This window comes from Naegleria lovaniensis (genome assembly GCF_003324165.1).
Source record: "Naegleria lovaniensis strain ATCC 30569 chromosome Unknown tig053, whole genome shotgun sequence".
Lineage (NCBI taxonomy): Eukaryota > Heterolobosea > Eutetramitea > Acrasida > Naegleriidae > Naegleria > Naegleria lovaniensis.
In genome coordinates, this window is record NW_025407875.1 from 64,734 (window position 1) to 87,483 (window position 22,750).

The 22,750-nt window shown below is 36.9% G+C and overlaps 8 protein-coding genes across 8 annotated transcripts; 2 read left to right on the forward strand and 6 right to left on the reverse strand.

Annotated features, from left to right (window-relative positions):
- Positions 1-143: 143 nt before the first annotated feature.
- Positions 144-1,181, reverse strand: C9374_012014 (uncharacterized protein; the record flags this gene model as incomplete). The annotated part of the gene is made up of 1 exon (XM_044687734.1): positions 144-1,181. The coding sequence occupies one exon, from the start codon at positions 1,179-1,181 to the stop codon at positions 144-146; it is 1,038 nt and encodes a 345-aa protein (XP_044542725.1).
- A 277-nt stretch (positions 1,182-1,458) lies between these two features.
- On the forward strand, positions 1,459-3,690 carry C9374_012015 (uncharacterized protein; the record flags this gene model as incomplete). Its single annotated transcript, XM_044687735.1, has 3 exons — positions 1,459-2,547; positions 2,662-2,730; positions 2,809-3,690. The coding sequence occupies 3 exons, from the start codon at positions 1,459-1,461 to the stop codon at positions 3,688-3,690; spliced, it is 2,040 nt and encodes a 679-aa protein (XP_044542726.1).
- Positions 3,691-5,006: 1,316 nt separating this feature from the next.
- Positions 5,007-6,875, reverse strand: C9374_012016 (uncharacterized protein; the record flags this gene model as incomplete). Its single annotated transcript, XM_044687736.1, has 1 exon — positions 5,007-6,875. One exon carries the CDS (start codon positions 6,873-6,875, stop codon positions 5,007-5,009), a length of 1,869 nt encoding a protein of 622 aa, XP_044542727.1.
- A 65-nt stretch (positions 6,876-6,940) lies between these two features.
- Positions 6,941-10,546, reverse strand: C9374_012017 (uncharacterized protein; the record flags this gene model as incomplete). Its single annotated transcript, XM_044687737.1, has 1 exon — positions 6,941-10,546. One exon carries the CDS (start codon positions 10,544-10,546, stop codon positions 6,941-6,943), a length of 3,606 nt encoding a protein of 1,201 aa, XP_044542728.1.
- A 110-nt stretch (positions 10,547-10,656) lies between these two features.
- Positions 10,657-11,412, reverse strand: C9374_012018 (uncharacterized protein; the record flags this gene model as incomplete). Its single annotated transcript, XM_044687738.1, has 1 exon — positions 10,657-11,412. The coding sequence occupies one exon, from the start codon at positions 11,410-11,412 to the stop codon at positions 10,657-10,659; it is 756 nt and encodes a 251-aa protein (XP_044542729.1).
- An 83-nt stretch (positions 11,413-11,495) lies between these two features.
- Positions 11,496-15,240, reverse strand: C9374_012019 (uncharacterized protein; the record flags this gene model as incomplete). Its single annotated transcript, XM_044687740.1, has 3 exons — positions 11,496-11,974; positions 12,114-12,326; positions 12,408-15,240. The coding sequence occupies 3 exons, from the start codon at positions 15,238-15,240 to the stop codon at positions 11,496-11,498; spliced, it is 3,525 nt and encodes a 1,174-aa protein (XP_044542730.1).
- Positions 15,241-16,196: 956 nt separating this feature from the next.
- C9374_012020 (uncharacterized protein) lies at positions 16,197-20,242 on the reverse strand (the record flags this gene model as incomplete). The annotated part of the gene is made up of 6 exons (XM_044687741.1): positions 16,197-16,620; positions 16,748-18,084; positions 18,175-19,224; positions 19,329-19,672; positions 19,745-19,949; positions 20,030-20,242. The coding sequence occupies 6 exons, from the start codon at positions 20,240-20,242 to the stop codon at positions 16,197-16,199; spliced, it is 3,573 nt and encodes a 1,190-aa protein (XP_044542731.1).
- A 336-nt stretch (positions 20,243-20,578) lies between these two features.
- On the forward strand, positions 20,579-22,619 carry C9374_012021 (uncharacterized protein; the record flags this gene model as incomplete). Its single annotated transcript, XM_044687742.1, has 4 exons — positions 20,579-20,981; positions 21,085-21,176; positions 21,253-21,657; positions 21,765-22,619. The coding sequence occupies 4 exons, from the start codon at positions 20,579-20,581 to the stop codon at positions 22,617-22,619; spliced, it is 1,755 nt and encodes a 584-aa protein (XP_044542732.1).
- Positions 22,620-22,750: the final 131 nt, after the last annotated feature.

Consider the following 22,750-nt stretch of genomic DNA (forward strand, 5'->3'; position numbering starts at 1 on the left):
GTTGAAATGTTTTGTCGTATTGTTAGCCAATATTCAAAACACCATCTAAGCAGACCATTGCTCTTTATTTGAAATCGACAAACAACCAGACATTGGTGCCACTACGAGGCTCTGGCTGCGGATTTGTCAGGGCCATCCTTTACTTATTTAAATGTGTTTAAAAGTGTTTGAATCATTTCCTTAACCTCCTTCTTCATTTCCTGAACTTCCTTTCTCACTTCCTTCTTCATTTCCTGAACTTCCTTTCTCACTTCCTCAATTTGACTGCTATTAAGATCGATCTTGTTGGAGAATTGTTTCTGCAATTCCTCTCTCATTTCCTGAACTTCCTTTCTCACTTCCTCAATTTGGCTGCTATTAAGTTTCTGCAATTCCTCGAGCTTATTTGAAACCTCTTTTACCAATGAAGAAGAAGTAGATAATTCTTGAGTAGCTTTTGATACAGAATCTCCAATATTAACAGATTTCTGATCTGAATAATAATTGGTTTCTCTCTTAACTGATTTTGCTGATGAAGTGGAAGATTTGGACTTCATACTGATTGTGGACGCAACCCCTTTCACTTCCAAAGAAACATCTTTCTGTGTTGAAGATGGAGAACCAATTGCACCATCATCTTCAGTAGTTAAATCTAACTTTGAGAGGTCCTTGCTTTTTGTTTTCACATTTATAAAAGTTTCGTGTTGCCACTTCTTTTTGTTCTCCCAATCTGCGGCTTTGAATATTTTCTGAGCCGTCTGCATTTTCCAATAGCTCTTATCAGTAGCCTCTGCCAACAACCCGTACACCTTGTCGGTATCAGATAGTGATTGGATGTGCGGATATGTATCTTTTGAAAATCTTTCAATTTCATAACCAGGACTACGAATAAACAATTGCGGATTAGTTTCATAAGAAACACTATGCCAATCTTTAATTATCTCAACAAATGGTTGGCATACAATTTTAAGCATACATTCTTCCAATTTATGTTGCATATCAAGGTCGGAAGTATTGTTTTGGTTTTTCATTTGCAGTGTAGTCTGTAATTCAATTTGTATACATTCAATTCTATTGCTATCATGAGGTGAAAAGATGATTTTACCAAACAGTCCGTCATCCTTAATGGTATTTCCAATTTGTTTTTTGCTTCCCTCTTCGATGTTTTGGTTGGTATGAATAACGAACGAAAATTTGTACATGTTGATGTTTTTTTTGGAAACACTTAACATTCAACAACTAAAGATTGCTTAAAAACAAAACGAAGGACAAAACAAAACGAAGGACGTGTTAAGGAAAAGAGGATATCAAGAGTCAAAGATAAGAGGTATCTTTATCACTTCCACATCCCTTGTGTGGTTAATGGCGTAAGAAACGTTTTGATCAAGAATCACTGTCATTGATGACTTTGGTACGTTGAAGAAACCTCAAGTAGTTGTTGAAATGCATTGTCCTGTTTCTGTTAGCCATATAAAAAAAATGTCTGCATGTAACACTACCTCCTCTCTCGAGCTCACACAATTTCAAGCATGGTTACAAAGCTGGTCTCAATCATTAGAATTATACGATGAACGATATTCCATTGATGGTCTATTCGTATGGAAAGAAAACTCGTTAGAACTCTACCACAATATTCTAAAACATTTGGATGATGGTTTTGATCAATCGGAACGAAATCTGAAACGGCAACAAATGGAATCATTAATGAAACAAGAAAATATAACAAGGCTTGATGATTTATCGTCCTCTCATAAAACTCAACTCTCAGCCATTGATGAAAAAAAGCTGGAGAGAATTCAATTGCCGAGCCTTGTGAGCTTGCGGGATCAACCTTTAACGAATTTTAATCCTCATCCGAGGAGTAGTAGCACGGGTGAGGGAGGTGAGGATAGTAACACCACCTATTCTCAAAAATCTCAATCCATCGATGAAGAGGCAACCGATCAAGATCCCTTTATAATTTTCGATGATTTTGTAGACCCTCAACAAGAGAACCATTCCAGTACTGCCTCGAAAAGTGAATCTGACCGTAATGCGGTTGTATCCTCATCATCATTGTCATCATTCAATCCAAAATCTTTTCTTCATTTGTTGGAATCAAAAATGTTTCATACGAGTCGAGGATACATCTACGAAGAATATGAAATGAAAAATAATTACCCATGTATTTATTTGAAACCCAATAGTGAATGGAGTGTATTTCCGTACTTGAAAAATGTTATTAGATCCTATACACAGTTGCCATACAAGATTATTACTCGTGCTGTGAATTTTCAACAAGTTTTAAGCGATGATGGAATACAATTACCATTGTTTTATGGAAGCAAGGAAAATTTACAATATGAAATTCATACTTGTCATGACAGTGAGAATTGTGCCTTGAATTATATTTCTGCAATTATTTGGAAATCAAACTTTTTACATGTTCTATTGAATGTTTGCAACCTATTTAATGGAATCACCTATAGAGTATTTCCATGGAGGACGTTTTCTCATTGTGATGACAGTTTGGCATTTGACATATCTCTGCCGTACATTAACACGTTTGTAAACATTGCTCACACTCACGTAGGTTGATGTTACGGTTTTATGTACAAGTTTATAATGGTTCATATCACAATATTTGCTATGACATTTATCAACATGTTGAATGAACATACCAAATTCTTTCATTCTTTTCAGTACTATTCCAAGACCTTCTCTGAGGTCTATAACATACAATATCGAGTTAAAGTGGATAATCAAGTAGCTGTAAGTATTCCTACTTGGTCATAACCGAGTTGTATATGTACAAATATTGTACTGTCAATATTATCATTGAAAAAACAGCCTGTATTTCAAACGTGTGGAGTTGTGTCATCAAGAGTGATTGGAGCATGTGTTACATCATTGTCTGATGAGAAGGGATTACGGGTCCCTTCCTCCCTTAACAAGTATCAAATTGTCATTATTCCAATATTGAGCAAGTTGGTCGACACTCAGCAGCTTTATGAAAAAATTTCTGAAATTGAAAGCAGATTTTCCAATTTCGGTTTTAGAGTTTATTCAGATCTTAGATATGGCACGAAAAATGTTGAGAAATTTTATTATTGGGAATCTCGTGGAGTTACATTGATATGTTCAGTAGGAAAGAGTGAAATTGAAAATAATAGCGTTACTGTCAAGGGAAGAATTTCGAATGAAAAAACTTCCCTATCATCCGAATCTTTTTCAAGAGATGATATTATTCAACTGTTGAAAAAAGAAGATATGAGCCTCCAACATCAAATTCAGCAACGAGTGAAAATTATTGAGTGCTCAACAATGAATGATCTCATTGACGTATTCAAAAATGGAGTGATGAAAACGAGAGAATGCAGCACGGATTCCAAGCAGCGAAAGAAAGAACAAATGGAATTTCATGTGAAAACAATGACATTGTGCCCATTCTACATTATTTTTGCGCCCATACATTTCGATCCAACAAATCATGCACGAGTGAGACAGTTTCATCATGCCAACGAAAAATTCTTTAAGGATTGTTGTGCTGAATTTAGAGGTTTTATTCCATTTGGTGAAGAAGGGTCAAGTTTTTCTTCGAGTGCTGTGAATTGGCATTTACACGATAGAATGCCTCGCTACCAGCACGATTCTGAGAATGGCTCTGTGACAAAACGTTGCATCATTTCAGGTGAAGAAGCCAATGCATGGATGCTGGTGGCTAGATATTGAGATTAGAAATTGCTATATTGTCATTATTATTTGACCTCGAACGCTCAAAAATGAGATTTTTTATCGAAAACGAACGAAAAACGAGTTTTGCAAACGAGTTTCAACGACTTTGAACGAGTTCCAACGAGAATTAAACATTATTTTCATCCCACCGGAGACATATGTGTATTTAATATACGTCTAATCTTGTCTGCAGCGACTGATCCAATGGTTCAGGGATAAGAGAAACGATTGATAAACTGATTAAACGGTCAATGTGGTGTTCACCCTCTTTTTATATCACTTCTAATTCGCTATGGTGCCCAAGTAAGATTGGACAAGGTTACTATGTTATTTAGAAACGGACAGGGTACCAATAATGTTGAAGTTGTCTTTGAGTAACCATTGTCTTTTAGGATGGCTGAGTCAATTTTTCATTTGAATTCGTTTGAATTCGTTCGTTTGCCACTCATTTTTCGCTGGAGTTACTGTTGAAATCGTTTTAACTCGTTTCAACTCGTTCGTTTCAACATGGAATTCAGCGGTCGAATCCGTCTGATCACAAAAATTAAGAAAGAAATCAACAACACCAATTGGAAAGGATTTTGTATACAACACCACAAAAGCATGCTCAAAGTCTGTTCAACGATGTCTTGGGTTGAATTTGGTAACAGAAAACAAGACGTTGTCTCATGAAATCGTTTGAAAAACTCTTTCACGTCTAGCAAATAGTGGTGGGCAACAATAAATTCGGTATTCCTTCCATCAAGGTACTATTAAAACGGAGTGAGTTCGATAAAAGTGGCCTTATAAATGAGGTGATAAACGACTTTGAACGAGTTCAAACGAATTTAAACGAAATGAAAATATTTTTATCGAAAACAAACGAGTTTCATTTTTTAGCGTTCGAGGTCAAATAATAATGACAATAACACGTCATTGCTCCGGTTTGGCTTGAGTTTCTGAGCCAAAAATTTTCGAAAAATATCACCTAGTTCGCTATTGTTGTACATTGCTCAATATTTTGAATAATAACAACGATAAAAGAAGAGACCATGGTGTAGTAAACTCAGTTTCCTACATCTTCATGTTTTTTGTTTTGAAAGTTTCATTCAAAAAGTGTTAAAAAGTACTTGTCGGAGAACCCTCCGAAAATTTTGGCTGGGCTGCAACGACGTGATGCAGCTTAACGCATAACCAATTTATTCTTCAGAATCTCGGTAAGTTGGAGAGTTTGTTTGAACTGAAAATGAACAATTTATTACAGAACTATACTATAACAAGTACAACATTAAGTGATGTTTAATAATTTCATAGACCCATTAAACCTTTCATTATTATTGTTGACGTCTTTCCAGTGAGTGTGATTGCACAACGAGATGGGATTGCAAAGTTTGGAGAGCTTGTTCAATGAGGAGTCTATTCTTTGCTTCCAAAATCCAATCCTTGAGAATTTGTTTGACTTCATCACTGGCCACACTGTGAGTCTTGTCAATTTCATTAACAGCATCCACAAGTCTTCTTTGCTTTAAATAAAATTCAGTTCTGGCCATGATGGCATTTACAGTCTCTCCATCCACAAATCCTTCCTCGGCAACAACAGCCAGAGAAAGGAGTTTGGCATAAAACACTCCTAAAAGACCACTGTCATGTGGTGTGAGAGATGCCTCAATAGCCTTTCTTTTAACAACCTTAAATCGATCAGTTAAATCGTCCAATTTTTGAACTCCATTCTCAGATATCGAGCGAGGAATAGTCTCTACGACCGTTCTAATAAGCTCGTCATTTTCTGCCAATTTTCTCAAAGTATCAAGTTCAGGTTTGAATGGAGCATTGGTTTGAAGCATGTCCTGGAGAGCCAATACAGCAGCAGCAAACTTTTGTAAATCAATATTGGATGAAAAATTGGTTGATGCAACCTTGTAGGTTTCTTCCATGGCATAGACTTGATTAGTCAATTCTTGAACATGCTTGGATCTTTGAAGAGCATTGTCATAGAAAGAAATTAACAAGTCATGAGCTTGTTGTTGCATTTTGAGTTCGAATTCGTCCAAAATCTTCCTTCTCTCTGTTTCAATTTCTTCCGAGTGTTTCTTTTCAAGTTCCTGCATTTGATTTTGCAATGCTGCAATATTCTCCTCAGATTCTTTCTTGAGAGAGGCCAATTTTTCTTCACTGAGTGCTTTCATTCTGTGAATGCTCTCTTCTGACTCGTGCTTGATTTGCTCAATCAATTTTTCCTTTCTTGCTAATTGAGATTCCAAACGATGAATTCTTGAGAGGAATTTGTCTCTGTCTTCCTCAGAGAGCGGAGCAGTCACATCATCAATCTCACGTCCCAACACATCGGAAATAATTGATCCACTACTTCGTACCTGAAGAGAGTTGAGACTGTCCAATTGTTGTTCCAAAATATTCTTTTCGCTTTGAAGTGCTTCCTTTTCGGAGAGTAAATCTTGATGAAGCTTTATATTTCTCTCTAAATTCTCAGAGAGTGCTCTCTTTTCTTGTTCCAATGATGACACTTTTTGAACGAGTTCTTTCAATTGTTCCTGTAATTGATTCATCTTGGTATTGTAAGAATCTCGCAAGGCTAATAATTTGGCACTGTGTTGTTTTTCCAACTCTTCCAACTCAGTGCTTAACGAGCTAAGCTTTGATTTGGCTTGTTCTTGTTGCAACTTGTTGGCTTGAATTTCTCTCTTGAGTTTTTCAGCTTTTTTCACTTGTTGTGCGTGATCCTTTTCCATGGCTTTCAAGGAATTATTAATATAAAAGACAACTCCAGCAGCTAATGCTCCGGTCAGAAGAGATGAGATTAAAACAGTCTTGGCCATGGATCCACCCTTTGAATCTGTCTGTTGTTTGTTATTATTGTTTGATGATGATCCTGAACCACTCTGTTGTTGAGTAGTTGTTATTATTGGTTTATTGGCTGTTGTAGAATTTACAGCAGTAGTACTGCTATTATTATTATTCAATGTTGATGATGATGTTTTTGAAGTGGATGAAGGAGTTGTGCTGGCGGAACCTGATGGTTGTTGATTTTGTTGTAAAATCATCATCTTGTGGAAAGAAGCAGCCATTCCATTTTGAGCGGATGTTGCGTAGGATGATAAGAGTCCCTTTTGTGTCGATGAGGTAGAGGAAACACCCGATGAGAGCAAGCGCTTGGTGAGAGAACGCACAGAGTTCCGAGCCAACATTTTTTTCATTCGTTAATTTTGATTTTACTCTTTTAACACAATAGAACAAAAAAATGTAAAAATATTTATTGGCCCTTCGGTGCCTCTGGTCTTTCGTTTTCCCAATATTGATTGAAAGCTCTTCCTATCAGGAGAGATAGGATAGCTTGGATGTCAACCCAGTGCTTGATGATGTCTTGTTTCCTTCTTGTAAAATATGTATCCGAGTAATAGATGATTCCCCTGCTGTTGATGAGAAGTTTGGAGGAGGTTAGATGTTCATTTCGGTCATGTGGAATCAATTCTATATTCACAAGTTCCTTCATCTGCTGTTTGGCATACATTCTTTGCTCCGATAGTAATATACAGCGTGTAGTGTAGTGTTCGATGGTTCCTACACAATTACATTCAGGGCAGAGGTGAGTTTGTTTGAAGGTTTTCATGTGAGCGTTATGCATGTTTCTCCATATTGCATATTTTTGTTGCGGAGAGATATTCTTTGACTTCATGAAATTGAATGTTGTTGGGAAGATGCAAGAAGGGTTAAATTTGTTCTTGGTCTTCAAAACTATTGACTCATTCCATTTCTGAAGTTGTTTGTTTTTGATGAATGTCGCGACGTCAGGTATCCAATGATTGTTGGATTTAAGGATAATTTGATTTTGGGTAAGTTGTCTATGGGGGATTATCAATTTCCCTAATGTGCATCCCTTTTTGGCTAATTTATCTACATGTATATTGCCAGTGTTTTGGTGTCCTTTGACTTTGGAGACATTGATTTGGAGGTTCTTTGATTTCTTGAGATGTTCAAATTCAATTTTGAGGGGAAGATATGGTCCTCTGTATCTGGGGTTTGAAAGAATGTTGATACTTATTTCACTATCTGTGTAAATGTGTGCTTTAGCTCTTGTTGGTAATAGTTTGAGAGTGTAGACTATGCTTAATAGTTCAGCTGTGTTATTGCTATGGATTGGGTCAAGTTTGAATTTGTGTCTAGTTGTGATGTTTTTGGATTGTAAAATGATTCCAAATCCTGTTCCTTGTTCAGTCTTAGATCCATCAGTCCAAACTTCGAATTTTTTACATTGTTTGTGGTATTGTAATGTTTCTTCATTAATAGGTTGAGGTATGTAATTGCAATTATCTACTTTAAGGTCATACTTCTTTGCAATGTAGTGGAAGTTTTCGAATATATTAAGGTTTTTTGATTTTTTGGTCTTAGAAGTTGATGTAATAGCTTCGTTCACTGCTTCTTGCATGAGTTGGTAATTGTGGCAGGAAAAATTGATAAGTGATTTTAGGGTAATAATATCAGTCATCATTTCAAGACATGGAATGCCCATTCCTCCTTGGTAAATAGGTAAGTAAAGGCACTCTTTAGGTGTTCTTGCATCAATATTCAGTTTTCTTTTGATTTTGTTTCTGATTGCCGAGTCAAATGATTGTATTTGGTGTTGACTGATGGAGTTGCTGCGTGCAAGGTGTGTTATTAGGGATAGTGTTTTGGAGGTAACTACTTGTTTGAGATTATACGGTTGGATTTGATTGATAGGGAGGATGTTAAGGATATTCATTATTTTGTGTTTTCTTTTTTCTAGTTCTTCCTTAAATAATTTAGATTCAAATAGATATCCTCCAAGGATTCTTTGGTTGTTTTGGTTAGGAATTCTAGTGTTGTCTATCAAGGCTTCATGTAGTTTTGGGAGTGAGGTGGTTGCTGATTTGGCTGGATTAATATCCAGGAATATTTGTTTAAACCATCTATTAATTTTCTTGAGTCTTTTGTTGTGGAGGGCAATATTAGAGTTGATTATTGACATGTCATCAGCAAAGCATAATGTGGCAATATCGTCAATGTCGAGATCTTGTGGGATAATTGAGAGTTTTTCTCTTTCAATAATTTTGTCAATTATCATTTGGGAAATACAGTTATAGATAAGTGGGGCTAGCGGGCATCCTTGTGGAATTCCTCTTGTTTTGATGAACTTTTCTGATAGTGTGTGATTCCATTCTATTTGGATTTGGTGATTCGAGTACGCATTAAGAATGAAATTTTTAAGTTCTTCAGGGAATTTGCAGTGAGTGAGTGCCATATCAATAATTTTGAGTTCAATGGAGTCATATGCAGCTGCAATATCAATATTGGTTAGAATAAAACCTTTTTTTCGGAATTTGTTAATTAGGGCTTGTATGAGAACACAATGGTTTGTTGTTTCACGATTACGAGTAAACGCTTGTTGTCTGATGTTGATGTTTGATTCAGCCCAGTCTTTGAGCTTGAATGTTATAATGTTGAATAGGAGTCTATAACCAATATTCATGATAGTAATTGGTCTTAGGTCTTTGTAGTCAGTGATTAAATCTTTCTTTCCAATTAATTTAATCCATCCTTGTTTCCAACATTTGGGAATGTCTTGAGTTTGTATCATGTGGTTAAACGCTGATGCTAATGTATTTGGGTCAATCTTTTCAAATATTTGTTTAGTTGTAAAGTCAACTCCCTGTGTTGTAGATTTCATTCTCTTTAGTGCGTCGGTAACATCCTCTTTTGTTATTGAGATGTTGGTAGGGCCTTCTTTAACTGTTGATATTCCTGGTTTAAATTTAACCTGTGTATTTTCATTCAATTTTGATGTGAATTTGTTCTTGAAATATTTCACGGCTCCTTCTTTAGTTATTTGAGTGGAGTTCCAATCTATTTCATGATATTTAAGATGTTGATCAAAGTTGTGAATTCCTTTGGTGTGTTTGTGGTTGATGGAATCAATAAATTTCTTTCTATACTCTGCAAATTCTAGGTTGTGTTGTTCTTTAAGTTTTTTCTTAGTTTCCTTTAAGGCTTTTTCAATATTTGATTTGTTCTCTTCTGGTTCAGATAATTTTTGTTCGTGAAGGTTATGAAGCTGTTGTTTTAGTTTGGTGATGGTTTCTGATTCTTTAAATCCTGTAATAGGGCGTGGCTTGTAGGATTGGTTCTTGATTTCATGATTGAGTTGTCTTAGCTTGTTGTTGTCAACAGGGAGAGATTTCAAAATCTCTTCAAGTTTTTTTGCAATATTAAGCTCGTCATTAATGATTCGTTTCCATGTGGTCGGTACAAGTAACTTAAATTTGAACATAATTGGAATATGGTCATTTGTAGTGACAAGTGGTAATGCCTGTTCATATTCTATTTCAACATGACTTGAGTGAAAGAGATGATCCGGTCTTGAATTTGTTTCTTGGATCTTGTTTTTTGATGAGTATCTCCTGATGTAGGATGGAATATTTGTTTCCTTTTCTTTGAGGTTATGTTGTTCCATGAATGTTAGCCATTTTGTGTCTTTGTAAGAACTTCCTCGAGAATTAAAATTTAGATCTCCAATCACTATTACTGGTTGGTGTTGTAGGTTGGATATAAGTTCCGAGAGCTTCTGTAGTAACTCATCTTCTTCCTCTTCGTTTCTGTTTCCAGAGTAATTATATACATTGAAGATATTTAACAAACATCCTCCAATGTGGATGGTACAAAGTTGGAGACGTCCAGGAATAAGGATTTGATGGACCGCTTTCTTTTTATGTCTTTGGTGAGTGAGTAGTAAGGTTCCATCATGAGAGTTGTTATTGTTTAGAAAAGAATAATAGCGATATAGATTTTGGTGAAATGTGTGAGTGTATTGTGAGTTATTAATGTGTGATTCTTGTATTGCCATGAAGTTTAGATGATATATATCCATAAGCCGTATTATTGCATCCAATCTGCTTGATTGTTTGGGATCCTTCGGAAGGATACCATTTACATTGAACGTAGCAATACTAAAGGTCATTCCACGTCTTCATCAAGCATGTCCTTTCTTTTCCCAGCTTGGACAAGTTTGGAAACACTCCGGGCTATTTTTTCCAGGTTCTTGTTGATATGGGTCATGTTACTCTCGAGACTGGAGACTCTATTCTCAAGGCTCGTGAATCTTGCTTCTGAGTTGTTCGGAGGAGTTGAGAAGTTATAGTTATCTTTTTCAGTATGTGTGGCTAATTTAGACGCGGCCTTCTCCTTAAAGAATTGTGCCTTTGATTTGAAGGACTTGGTAATAAGTTTACCGTGTTTGGTTTCAATTGGGTGAATGACCTCTAGCACCTTTTCAACTTCAGTGTCCGATTTGAGAGTAACGGTTACGTTGTAATAGGACTCATCAGGATTAAAAGGGGATGGTTTCTCATCAATCTTGATGGCGTTTTGGTGAATGTTAACACCTGCCTTGGTTGTCATGTCCTTAACAATGTTTTTAATTTCGTGTTCTTCAAAGTCAGTTGAGAGATTTGTGAAAACCTCATAACGTGTATCTTCTGCTAGTTGTGAGTATGTTTTGAAACGGTGCCAATTAGAGTCAGCAAGGATATCCTGGAGAGCCTGGTAGTTTTTGACGGTAACAGTGGTTTTGAAGCATCCTGAGTCATAAGGTTTACTAATTCTTAAACCAAGTAAACCCTTTGAAGTTTCGTTCCAGTTACATAGGCAGGTAATAGAACAAAAAAAGCAACAAAGAAAGGATTGGTACTGCTGTGCTTGTTTGTATGGCATATTTTTGATCTGTTGGTATCTAAAATCTTGATGTTGTTGGAACATATTAACAAAAACTATGGAGAGAAGATGACACAAATCGTTTACTTTTCGTTTAATTTAGTGGCAATCCAAAATAAATCTTCCTCATTCTCTGGAAAATCCAAGTCCATCCTTTCCATACACTTCTTCTTAATGAGTTGATAGGAGGCTGTTTCTTTTGATTCTGACATGTAGCTCAGTATATCTTCATTGGCTTCTATGAATTCCACGGCCTCTTCGAAACGCAAATTTAAAAACATTTCACGTAGTGCTTGATAAGCGGCACACATTTTGATGACTTCAGACGAAGCATGTTCCTTCTTGTCAATCACACTGTAAATATTGATAGGAATCGCTTTACCCTTCACACAAACCACATCGACCCATTTACACAAGAACTTTCTGTGTACTTTGGCATAGACATTTTCACTGATCATTATTGATGTTCCGTACATGGAGTTGAGTGATTCTAATCTTGAGCTGGTATTCACTGCGTCACCAATGCAAGTATAATTCATTCGATCCACGCTACCAATATTTCCTGTTGGTATGAATGAAAGTGATTGATTGAATTGTGCATTAATGAGTGATGTAGATGACAAAATCATGCAATGCGTGTGTAAATGGAATTCATTGTGTGAATGTTCATAAATCTAACATCATTTCAAATAATAACCTACCAATAAAGCACTCTCCAGTGTGCAATCCAATTCTCACTTTCAAAGTAAAATTGCTGTAATCCACATTGTAACGATTTTTCTGACTACACAACCGTTCTCTCCATCTGTTATTGAATGGAACTAGGGCTTGTTGACACAGATAGGCGCTCTCTACAGCTGCCAATTCATGATCACGTATTGGGGTTGGGTCATTCCAGAAGGCCATAATTGAGTCTGAATTGTCAGATCGACATGTATCAAGGCCACATTTAGTTTTCAATTATTGTCAAGGATTAATAACAAAACCATACATACCTCCAATGAACTTGTCAATGGTTCCCTTTGTACTCATGATAATGTCTGTCTGATGAGTGAAAAAATCGCACATGAGCTCAACAAGTAGGTCTGGTGACATCTTTTCAGTCATGTTGGTAAAGCTTGCAATATCTGAAAAATACAGTGTAACAACTTTCCATTGCACTCCAAGAGCTGCTGGCTGATTGGATTGTACAATTGAGGCAACTATATCTGATGGTACATATTTTGAAAAACTTCGTAGTCCCTTTCCCATATTGTTCACAGAGGTGATAATCGAACGAACTTCTGAAAATGTAATGGGTACGCTTTCATCCTTTGTTTTAAAATTCATTTGTGCCATTCGGTCGACTCTTCTTTTTAACGATCCTAATGGTCGTGAAATAAGCACGCTTACCAGTACTGAGACACCTGAGGCGATAGCAATGACAACAAGTGTAACAATTAAAATTATAACGTTTGAAAGTCCAAGATATTTGGAAGCTATATCTTTTGGTGTTGTGTGAATAATAATCCAATCTAGGGCGTCGTCATTGTTGTCAGTGAGTGACATGATTGTAACAAAATGTCCTGCTCCTAATGAATCTCTTAAAAATATGGATCGAGGCATGTTACTGGTGTTGAGAGCCTTAGAATTATAAATGGGATCGAAGGTACCATACATTGAAAATAATTGTTGCGTTATGGAGGAAACTACGGCATCTTGGACATGGTGAGCCTGTAGCAATGATCCATCCACAGTTGTGACATTTTCGAGCCCATGAGTACTGCCCAACATGGCACCATCTTTTCTAATGATAAAAGCTCTGTTTCCTTTTTCGAGTTGTGTTTGAGTTCTGAGCTTGTTCGAGAGAGTACCGATGGAAAAGGAGAGTGATAAAAATCCAGTGTATCTCTTTCCAGAATAATAAGGTATTACACATGAGACTGAAGTTTCACCAGAACTCTTTGTGTAGAAAATGCTACTCCATACAGATGTTTCCAGAGGGTCCAGTCCATTCGCTATTCTTTTTTCGTCTTCTTCCACTTGTTTTTGAATTGATTGTTTCAACATTCCAAATGTTGAGTTCGATGTGGGATCTTCAAAATTGGGTATCTCCATTTCAGTTCCTGGTATCAAGTTACCGTCTTTCATTACAGTGATATATATTGATTTGGTATTATTGAACACGATGAAACTTTCGGTTCCACTCGGTAAATCAATGACTACTCCAAAATAGCTTCCTGATACATCTACAGCAAAAATTTGATTAAACATGGTCGACCTTGAAACCATTTGAGCGAATAACTTTCTCTGAACATGTATGTGATTTGACGAAATGGTCTCTTTCATGGTCATATTTCCATGTATGCCCACCATTACGGATCGGGTATTTGTTAAAATGTAAGGAGCAAAATTTACAACTGAAGAAACCCAACTATTTTTCAAAAGTGATGTTATATCCTCATTGGAGCTGGTTGCCATTGTTTGAATTACTTGAAATTCTAACATGAGATAACTTGTGCACCAAATAATTAGGCCACACATGGCTACTGTAGCAATAAACAAAATAAATAGCACTACCTTGACACTACAGAATAGGTCGAAAAGCTTGTTCTGAAATTCTGCTGGAGGGGATTCAAATTCGGATGGTTCCGTTGTCACAGATTTGTTTGACACAACACTGTTCCTATGAATCGATCTCATTTCCACTGGCTCCTTAGTTGCCCGTTTTATACTTGTGTTGAGATTGGTCACAGTGTTGAAAGTGATTGAGAGAGAGCTGGGTCGGTTGGTTGTGTATCCTCTCTTTGCCGAGGAGTTGTTAATTGTTCTTCTAGGTTTTTTCAGATTGGTGACAATATTATACGCCGAAGGAAGGTCATCCACGACAAGATCTTGCAATTGTTTTTTATCCACAGCCGCATGAGTGAGCTCCGAGTCTGATGTGTCTTCTTCCATAATTCTTACTCTTGGGCTAGCTTCAGTGGTATCACTCGTGGAAGGAGTGGTTGATGAGGGTGAAACGACAGGAGAAATGATAATTTCATTGTTCAAATAGAGAGGTTTCGTTCCTTCCTCGTCGGTTGGAGAATTCAGTGGTGACACAGAAACCGTAGGTGCATTAAAACTTCTTTGCCGACCTAGTGCACCACCTGGATTCACTGGATCCGTTATACTTCTTTTTCGTGTGGTCGTGTTTGTCGTGGCAACAACTGGAGGTGAAATATTCTTATTCGAAGACGACGACGATGATGACGAAGAAGGCATTGGAAATTTGTATTCGCTTCCATTCGCTTCGCAAACAATTTTCGTAAGATCCTCTCCATTCTTCTCCAGAGCTTGTTTTTTCCTTTCAATTTGTAATTCAATTAATTTGGGATCTAAACAAATGGACACATCACATTGTTGTGGAGTCAATGTTTGCCAACTTGCTGCTAGTTGTTTTCTTCGGTTCGAATTGGCTTTAAAACGATCATCTCCGTCGTCTTGTAAATCATCTCCAAGCTCTCCATTCATAAACATTTCATAAATGGATCTAGAATTCTTCATACATGAAGAAGTACGTCCTTTCCGAGAATCACAAGAAGAGCCTTCCGAGAGTCGTTTTTCGTCGGAGACAATAATATTGTTTTCTGCAGATAAATGTTGTTGTTCTCTGCAGGGATCATCCTCACTCACCACTTCATTATTTGTCGTTAATACGTATTCTCCACGTTTTGATGAAATCTCTTCGTGAGTAATTGATGCTGGCAATACAGTTTCTGAAACGTGTCTGGATGGAACTATTGTTGGTTGTTCATCATTTTTTTCTGGTTGGCCGATGATGCTTGAATCTTCGGTCCGAGTCATGAAAGAGAGTTGATGATGTTTCGTCCTTTTGTTGTTGATGTGGTGAGGTTGGTTCTTGTGGTGCGAGCCTCGAGGAGAGGACGGCCGATGATGAATCCCATGATTCGAATTCGTCCTTGTTGGTTTCATATCGACTCTGGTCAAGATGTTGTTAGGAATCATGAATGGTTGTTTTGGTTGATGTTTCGTTGATGATGAACGTGGGGAAGACATTTTCATATGTAGTGAGCCCGAATATCAACAACAATAACAACGAGATTCATCAATAAATTCTCGTTGTAAATCTACAAGATCTTGTTCGATGGCACCTACAACGAAAGACGCGGTTAATACGTTTGTTGTTGTCTTTCTTTTTAATAAGGTTTGAAAGGTAGACAATGGGAGACAGAGAGAGATGATGGTGTCGGATCTCAGCACACCCCTTGAGGATACATGAGAGGACGAGACTCAACATACATTATTCAGTCTCAATGGCTCTTTACCGACATGGATGAATGTCGAATTGGTGCAATGGTTGAAGATGATGGTCTGATCATTGAAGCATGGATTGAAAACACTCTCCTTAGAGATACCAAGTCATCATGTGTGCGCCTTGCTTAAAAGAAGCCAACACATACACTGAGGTACTTTTCAACAAAATCAGTTGGGATGAGTTTGAAAGAGATAATCCCATTTCATTCACCATTCATCATCGACCAATCACACTAGCTATAGCCACAGTGATAATGAGCGGCAAGAGAAACGTATGTGTCATACTAAAGAATTCTTCATACACTTGACATCTCCCAATTCAGTCCAAACAAATCAAGGAATTTACAGTCTCAGAAGGAGTAATTGTGAGCTAGTGCATCTCATTTCTCTCCAAGAACTTGTCCTTAATCATTATTTCTTAAAGCTATCTCAGGCTGATAACACTTGCACTACAGAGTTTGTACAAGACATGACCATTTTATTATTTATTGTTTCACAGTTGTTGTAGTCGGAGTGGTTGATGCTGTAGTTGCTGTTTTAGGTTTTGGAATTTGAGTCACTTCATATAATTTTTCGACGGCTGGTTTCACAACAGCAATTCCTTCCAACCATTGAGTGCTACACAAAACATCAAGTGCCATGTCTAATGCTTCGTCATTGCTCATGACTGTATCGCCACACACCTGTAGAGCTCCATATAATTGATTGGCAGTATATTCACGAACTTTGGGGAATTTACTCATGAGACATGTGTGGAAGAGTCGTTGGAAGGCCTTTTCCTTGGTGGGGTTTTCAAATTTGATGAGTTCACAGAATAAATCGACAGCGAGCATGATTTTTTGAACGTTTTTGCAAGTGCCAGTAATTTCTTTGGTGGTATTGAGAACTAGTTGCTCACTCATGTTGTATCTTCAAAATATAAATGAAGATTAATGATGATGGAGAAGGAATTTTCATAAAATATCAATGACATGTATTCGATCATTGACACGCATTCGAAAAGTGTGAAAATTGAAAGCAAAACAAAACTACTTACTGAGGTGGTTGGAATTTTTCAAAAACTCCATGTCCCAATAATAAGGCAAATGATTTCAAGAGTGGAACAATGACTCGATCATCTTGAGCATATTCTAAACCAACGGACAGCATATCTGAAAATACCTTTTCTCCCAACTCTTTTTGAGGTTTCAAGTGTTCAATGAGAGCAGTGGTACTGTACTTGAAAACATGACTTGACATTCCACCCATGCTCACAACAAGTCCACTCAAAATAGAATATCTGTAAATATCCAAATCTAATAATTTCACAAAGATTGGGAATGACTTCTCGGCAGAGGACCAATCCATGAGTTCATTTCTCTCTGTGGTATTGTGTTGAACAATGACGGAAACAAGCTCATGTTTGTGTGGAATATTTTGTACAAGTTCATTGGAGAGTATACGGCAAATGGTTTTCGAGGCATTGTCTCTGACACGATCAATCTTTTCGACAGCCTGTTTCAAGAGAGCTCTCATTAGATTGGTACCCATTTCGACACTGAAGAGAGTGCTATTCGCTAACAAGTAGGCCCATCGTTCCAAGGCTGACATGGAGGCCTCTCGAACCCATGATCCCACATCACCTCTCTTGTCGACAGCATAGTCATTAGTTCCCTTAATAAATGCATTGAAAATTTTGTTGACATTCGATTCAGTAATACCATGTTCTCCAATTCCAACATTTTCACAAAGAGAAATGATTCCAAGAATTGCATTTCTTCTTGCATCGGCATCTTGTAAATCTGGGTCTTGTTCCAATTCGAGCTTGCTGATGAGAATATCGATGGCCCGATTAAAGTTAGGTTCCATGACTTGTTTTGGCAACACTCCTAGAGCGAGTGCAAGACCTCTTCGAGTTGCAGGATTGACTTCTGTTTCTAATTGTTGAATGTACTTCTTGGCAGTCTCTTGAGCAAACTCAGAATGTGCTTCATAGTATTCGGCTGCGAATGCTTTTAGTGATTTGACAGCCATCTCAATAATTTCATTGTTTGGATGTTTTAAATTTTCGTCAATCGTTTCTTGGAAAATGGAGAGAGATTTCTTTTTGAGTTGTCTATTACCAACGGAGGAAGTCACAACCATTGTAGCAGGTAGAGTGATATGACTGAGAGCCATACATTCGATGAATCTGGAAACAGCTTCTCTCATGATTTCTCCTCCCTTGCCACGGTACAATCTTTTGGCTTCAATGTTTGGTACAATGTGTCGAATTTTCTCTTGCAAATTCTCGTCGAAAGAGATGCCACTTTTCTTGAGAGCAAGAATCACCTCTGACAAAGCCAATAAACTACCATGTCTTGCATTGAGATCATTTTCCACACATCGATCAATCTGTTTGAGTTGAAATTGTTGTGACACACAATCATGGTGAATGTAATGGAGAAAGAGTTAAAATGAAACCTCTGTCAAATAATAACATACCAATATTGGAATAATATTGTTGAAAATAAATGTAGAGTCTCTGTCACACAATTTAGCTATGGTCTTTGAGGCGAGTTCTCGAATTGATTTTTCCCAATGTGTGACCTTTGTATCCACCAAATAAGAAATTAAACTTTGGCAATACTCTGGATACTGGGCAATGTAGTGACTGATGGTGAGATACGAGTTGGTTCGATTGCACAATGAAAAGTAATCAGCGACAGTAATAATGTCAATACCATGGGGGAAACTTCCTTGACGTCCAACATTTTCTTGGAATGCAGCAGCAGCTGCTCTTCGACAATTAACCTCTCGATCGAATACAGCAATTTTAACAAGACCTTGAGCAAGTCTATTCATGTAAGGTTTCATGATATCTGGAGCATACGCTCTAGCGAATGCCCAACACACGTAACAAGCAGCGTCACGAACGTGAGCACCGACGCTATGAGTTCCTTTTCTGACATCATACACAAGGGCTTGCTCTAAAAGTGGTATGACTTGCTCGAGCCGTTCTGGTAGCAAGAGACCTCTTCGTGCTAACTCGGCCAATGCAAGAGAAGCACCATGCCATGAACTGTCGTCTTCATTGGGGTTCATCAATTCACAAACAGACTCAACAATTTGATCTCCCAAATATTTGGGCAAACGTAGTGTAATTCTTCCAATGCCTTTGGCAGTACTCCATCTCACAATGGTATCCTTGTCTCTCAAACCATTAATGAGATGTGAAATAATTTGTTCAATCTCCTCTGGAATTTCAATCTCTTCGTCAGAAGTATCTTCATTGGAACTCGTTTGTTGAGTTGCTTGGTTTTTCAAATGCATCAGAGTGAGTCTTGTTGTGTGATATCTCCATGCCACAACACGAGGTTTTAAAAAGGTAAGACCAATTCTTTGGATGAGTTTCACATTGAGGTGTCTCAACATGGTATTATTGGTGTCAGCCTCTGAAATGACACTACTCCAAACAATTGGAATGATGTTGAGTAATTCATCTCGCTTTCCAATTTTGAAAATCATGACAATACTTCGAAGAATTCCAGCTCTCTATTATTAGAGGTGTGTTAAATTGTAAATAAATCATGGTGACATTATATATAGCATTCAAATTCGTTCCAGTTAGCCAATTTTCATCCAATTGGTCTACATACCAAAAAAGTGGTGGTTTTTGGGTTGGATAAAGTTTCAATTCCCCACTGTACAAAGTCTGGTAAGTGTTCTGTTGCCATGTCTGGTCTTGTGAGTAATCTAGAAATTAATAAGGAAGCAGAATCTCGGGTTTTTCCTGGTTCTGATAACTGAGCTTTACATTCCTCAAGCATTCGGGTTGGGAGTTGATTGGTTGGATCCACCACTGTCAAATCAAATGGATTAATAACAATCATGCTCAACCATAAAAGTAAAATGTATTTTGTTTCCCATTCATTTGCTGGAATCGTCTTGTAAATTTCAAATAATGGTTCCAAATCAACAATTTCATGAGGAAATAATTTTGCTGTAATATTGAATATCAATGAATGGTTAGAAGAATAATACATTAGCCTCATGCCTCTGATGTGACACATACTCACTACTTTTTGACCTCTCACTTTCGTCAAGGTGCAAATACTTTGAAATAAATTGTGCCTAATTTGTTTTTCTTGAAAAGTAATGTCAAATGTTATCTTTTCCGAATTGAGTCCAATCACTCTCCTAGCAATACGCATCAATTCCGAAACCATTTGAGTCAAATGAGGATCCAACAATTGACTTTGTTCCATATATTTTGATAGCTGTGTGTACAATGTAAGAATTAGAACATGTACATTCATATTGATCCATAGAAAAAATTACCACATTGAGAAAAACCTACAATTCTATTGATGGCAGTACCTGTTTGTTGAATATTCTCATAACATTCTTTCACTTCATATTGTTGAATCAATTCCGATAACTCGGTATGTTCTGCAAAAAATGTTTGATAACAATTGTTATCGGCATCTTCTTGTTGCATGGCATCTCCTCCTTGAGAATAACCATCATTCACCATTTCATGATTGTCTTGTGTGGTGTCCATCATCATCATCTGTGTGTTGTATTTTTTTTGTATGAATTTGCGCGGGTGTTGTCTGCAAGGTGAGTGGTTGTATTTCTCGATACAAGAGAGCAGTGGAGCGACCTTAGTTTCATACGTATTTCAAATTGTGAAAACATACATCCAATCATGAAAACCATGTCCCTCATAAAATTAACAAGATGTTGGTTTCAACAAGTTATCATGAGAGAAAGCATTAGTATTCGTTTTATAAAACCATGCAATTCTCCTAAATGGGATGCTTTCTGTTTCCATCTAAACGCATTCCCTTACCAATTCCCCAATCCATCTAGTTTAAACTTCTAATAAACATCAACCAAAAGAAAAATGTCTGCATCTGCCATTCACACCTCATGGCCGTCACACTCTACCGATCAACACACAACAAAATCAACACCAAACACACAATTCTCACAACCTCCAAAATCTTACTTTCAAAAACTGTTCATCCTTGCTCTTGTTCTGATTCGGATCATTCACGGATTGTTTTTATGGTCATGTCAAACCATTCAATTATTACTCTTTCCAAATTATAAAAATCGATCGTTTGAATTTGGAATTAAGAAGAATCCAGTCATGAATGGTAATTTTGCTCCGATTCATGATGAACTGCATTGTAGGAATTTGTTTGTGTTGAAGGGAGAAATTCCGAGAGAGTTGAATGGAATGTATGTGAGAATTGGACCGAATCCACAATTTGATCCGTTATATTCGATTCATTGGTTTGAAGGTGAGTTGGATGTGGGTTATTATTGCATTGTTATGAATCAACCAATGACTGTCACTTGTCACGTGATTTGATAAAATTTAAAATTGACTTAATGGTTCATTAGGGGATGGACATTTACATGCAATTGAATTCAAGGATGGTCAAGCTAGTTATAGAAACAAATTTGTTCAAACTGAAAAGTATCTTCAAGAAAAAGTACGTGTCACTAACATTTCAATTATTGTTGGTAAAATTCATTCAATACTTGTCGTATTACAAACATTTCAAAAAGGAACAAGGAAGACCTCTCAGTTACAGTTTCTTTGTAAATGGCATCAATCCCATCCTTAAATACGCACATCATTATTTATACGATCGATTGTATCGTGGATTGAAAGAACCTTTGAAAACCGGAGGAGGTGTCGCCAACACCAATATTATTTATCATGGTGGAAAGTTTCTAGCTTTGGAAGAAGGTCACAGACCTGTGGAAATTTCACTACCTAATTTGGAAACGATTGGGGAGTTTACATTTGAAACTTTGAATCATAATTTTACGGCTCATCCCAAGTACGATCCTGAGAGTGGTGAATTAATGTTTTTTGCATATGGAATGAATCCAAGAGGACCAAGCTTGTGGTATGGTGTCATTGACAAGAATAATAAGATTGTCATTGATTATGAATTTAAGAAAGAGGTAAGAAAATGACATTGAAATGGAATCCTTTCGATCATGATTTTTTGTGTCTTTTTTTTTGTTTGTAATAATTATTGGCATCACCTGTCACAACTTTATAATGATAGGAAACGCCTTACACTTGCATGATTCATGACATGGCCATTACTGAACACTACAGCATTATTGGGTTTTATCCTGCCATCATTGATTTGAATCGAATTTTTCATCCTAGTCTCCCACTCGTCTTTGATAAATCAAAACCTGTGAAATTTGCAGTTTTTCCACGTCACTTTAATGGTCATAATGCAAACATTCAATGGTTTGAAGCAAAATCATGTATGGCCTTTCATTACATCAATGCATTCGAGTCACAAGTGAACGAGGATGAAACATTGATTACTATTGATGTTTGCACGGCTGATAATTTCGATTTGGAAGATTTCTCGAGTGGAGAGCCCTATCCTTCAAGATTTGTCTTAAATTTGAAACGAGGAGAATTACATGAAGAAGGACCTTTTAAATTTACCAATCATCTTCAAGAAGAGAATTCCAATGAAACAATGGTTCAAGAGAATATTATTCCAAGTGGAGAATTTCCAGTCATTTATCCAAATTTCACAGGAAAGCCCTATCGCTATTTTTTCTATAGTATTATTGAAGAAGTGAAATCGGAACTCTTTGTCTCGAGTGAATTTGCAAAATTTGATTTACACACGAGAACATTGAAACGTTTAAAAATTCCAGAACATGGAAAAATTGGTGAAGTATGTCTCATTCCCAAAATTCAGAAACAACAAAATACTCTCAACGAAGATGATGTCTTTGTTGTGACATTTGCATATCATGAAGAGAAACAGACTTCGAGTTTATTTATTTTTGATGGAACGACCATGAATGAGGAACCATTGTGTCAATTGGAATTACCTCGTCGAGTTCCATTTGGTTTTCATGGTCAATTCTTTCCTTCATCGACTTTTTGAAAAGTTGTCAAATGAATCATACGAATAGTCGACTCGTTGCAACAATATAATTCACAAGATTCAATGGAATCATTGGCAAGACCATTAAATGTTTTTAATGTTTGATTCAATGAAAAACAAAAATGATCAAT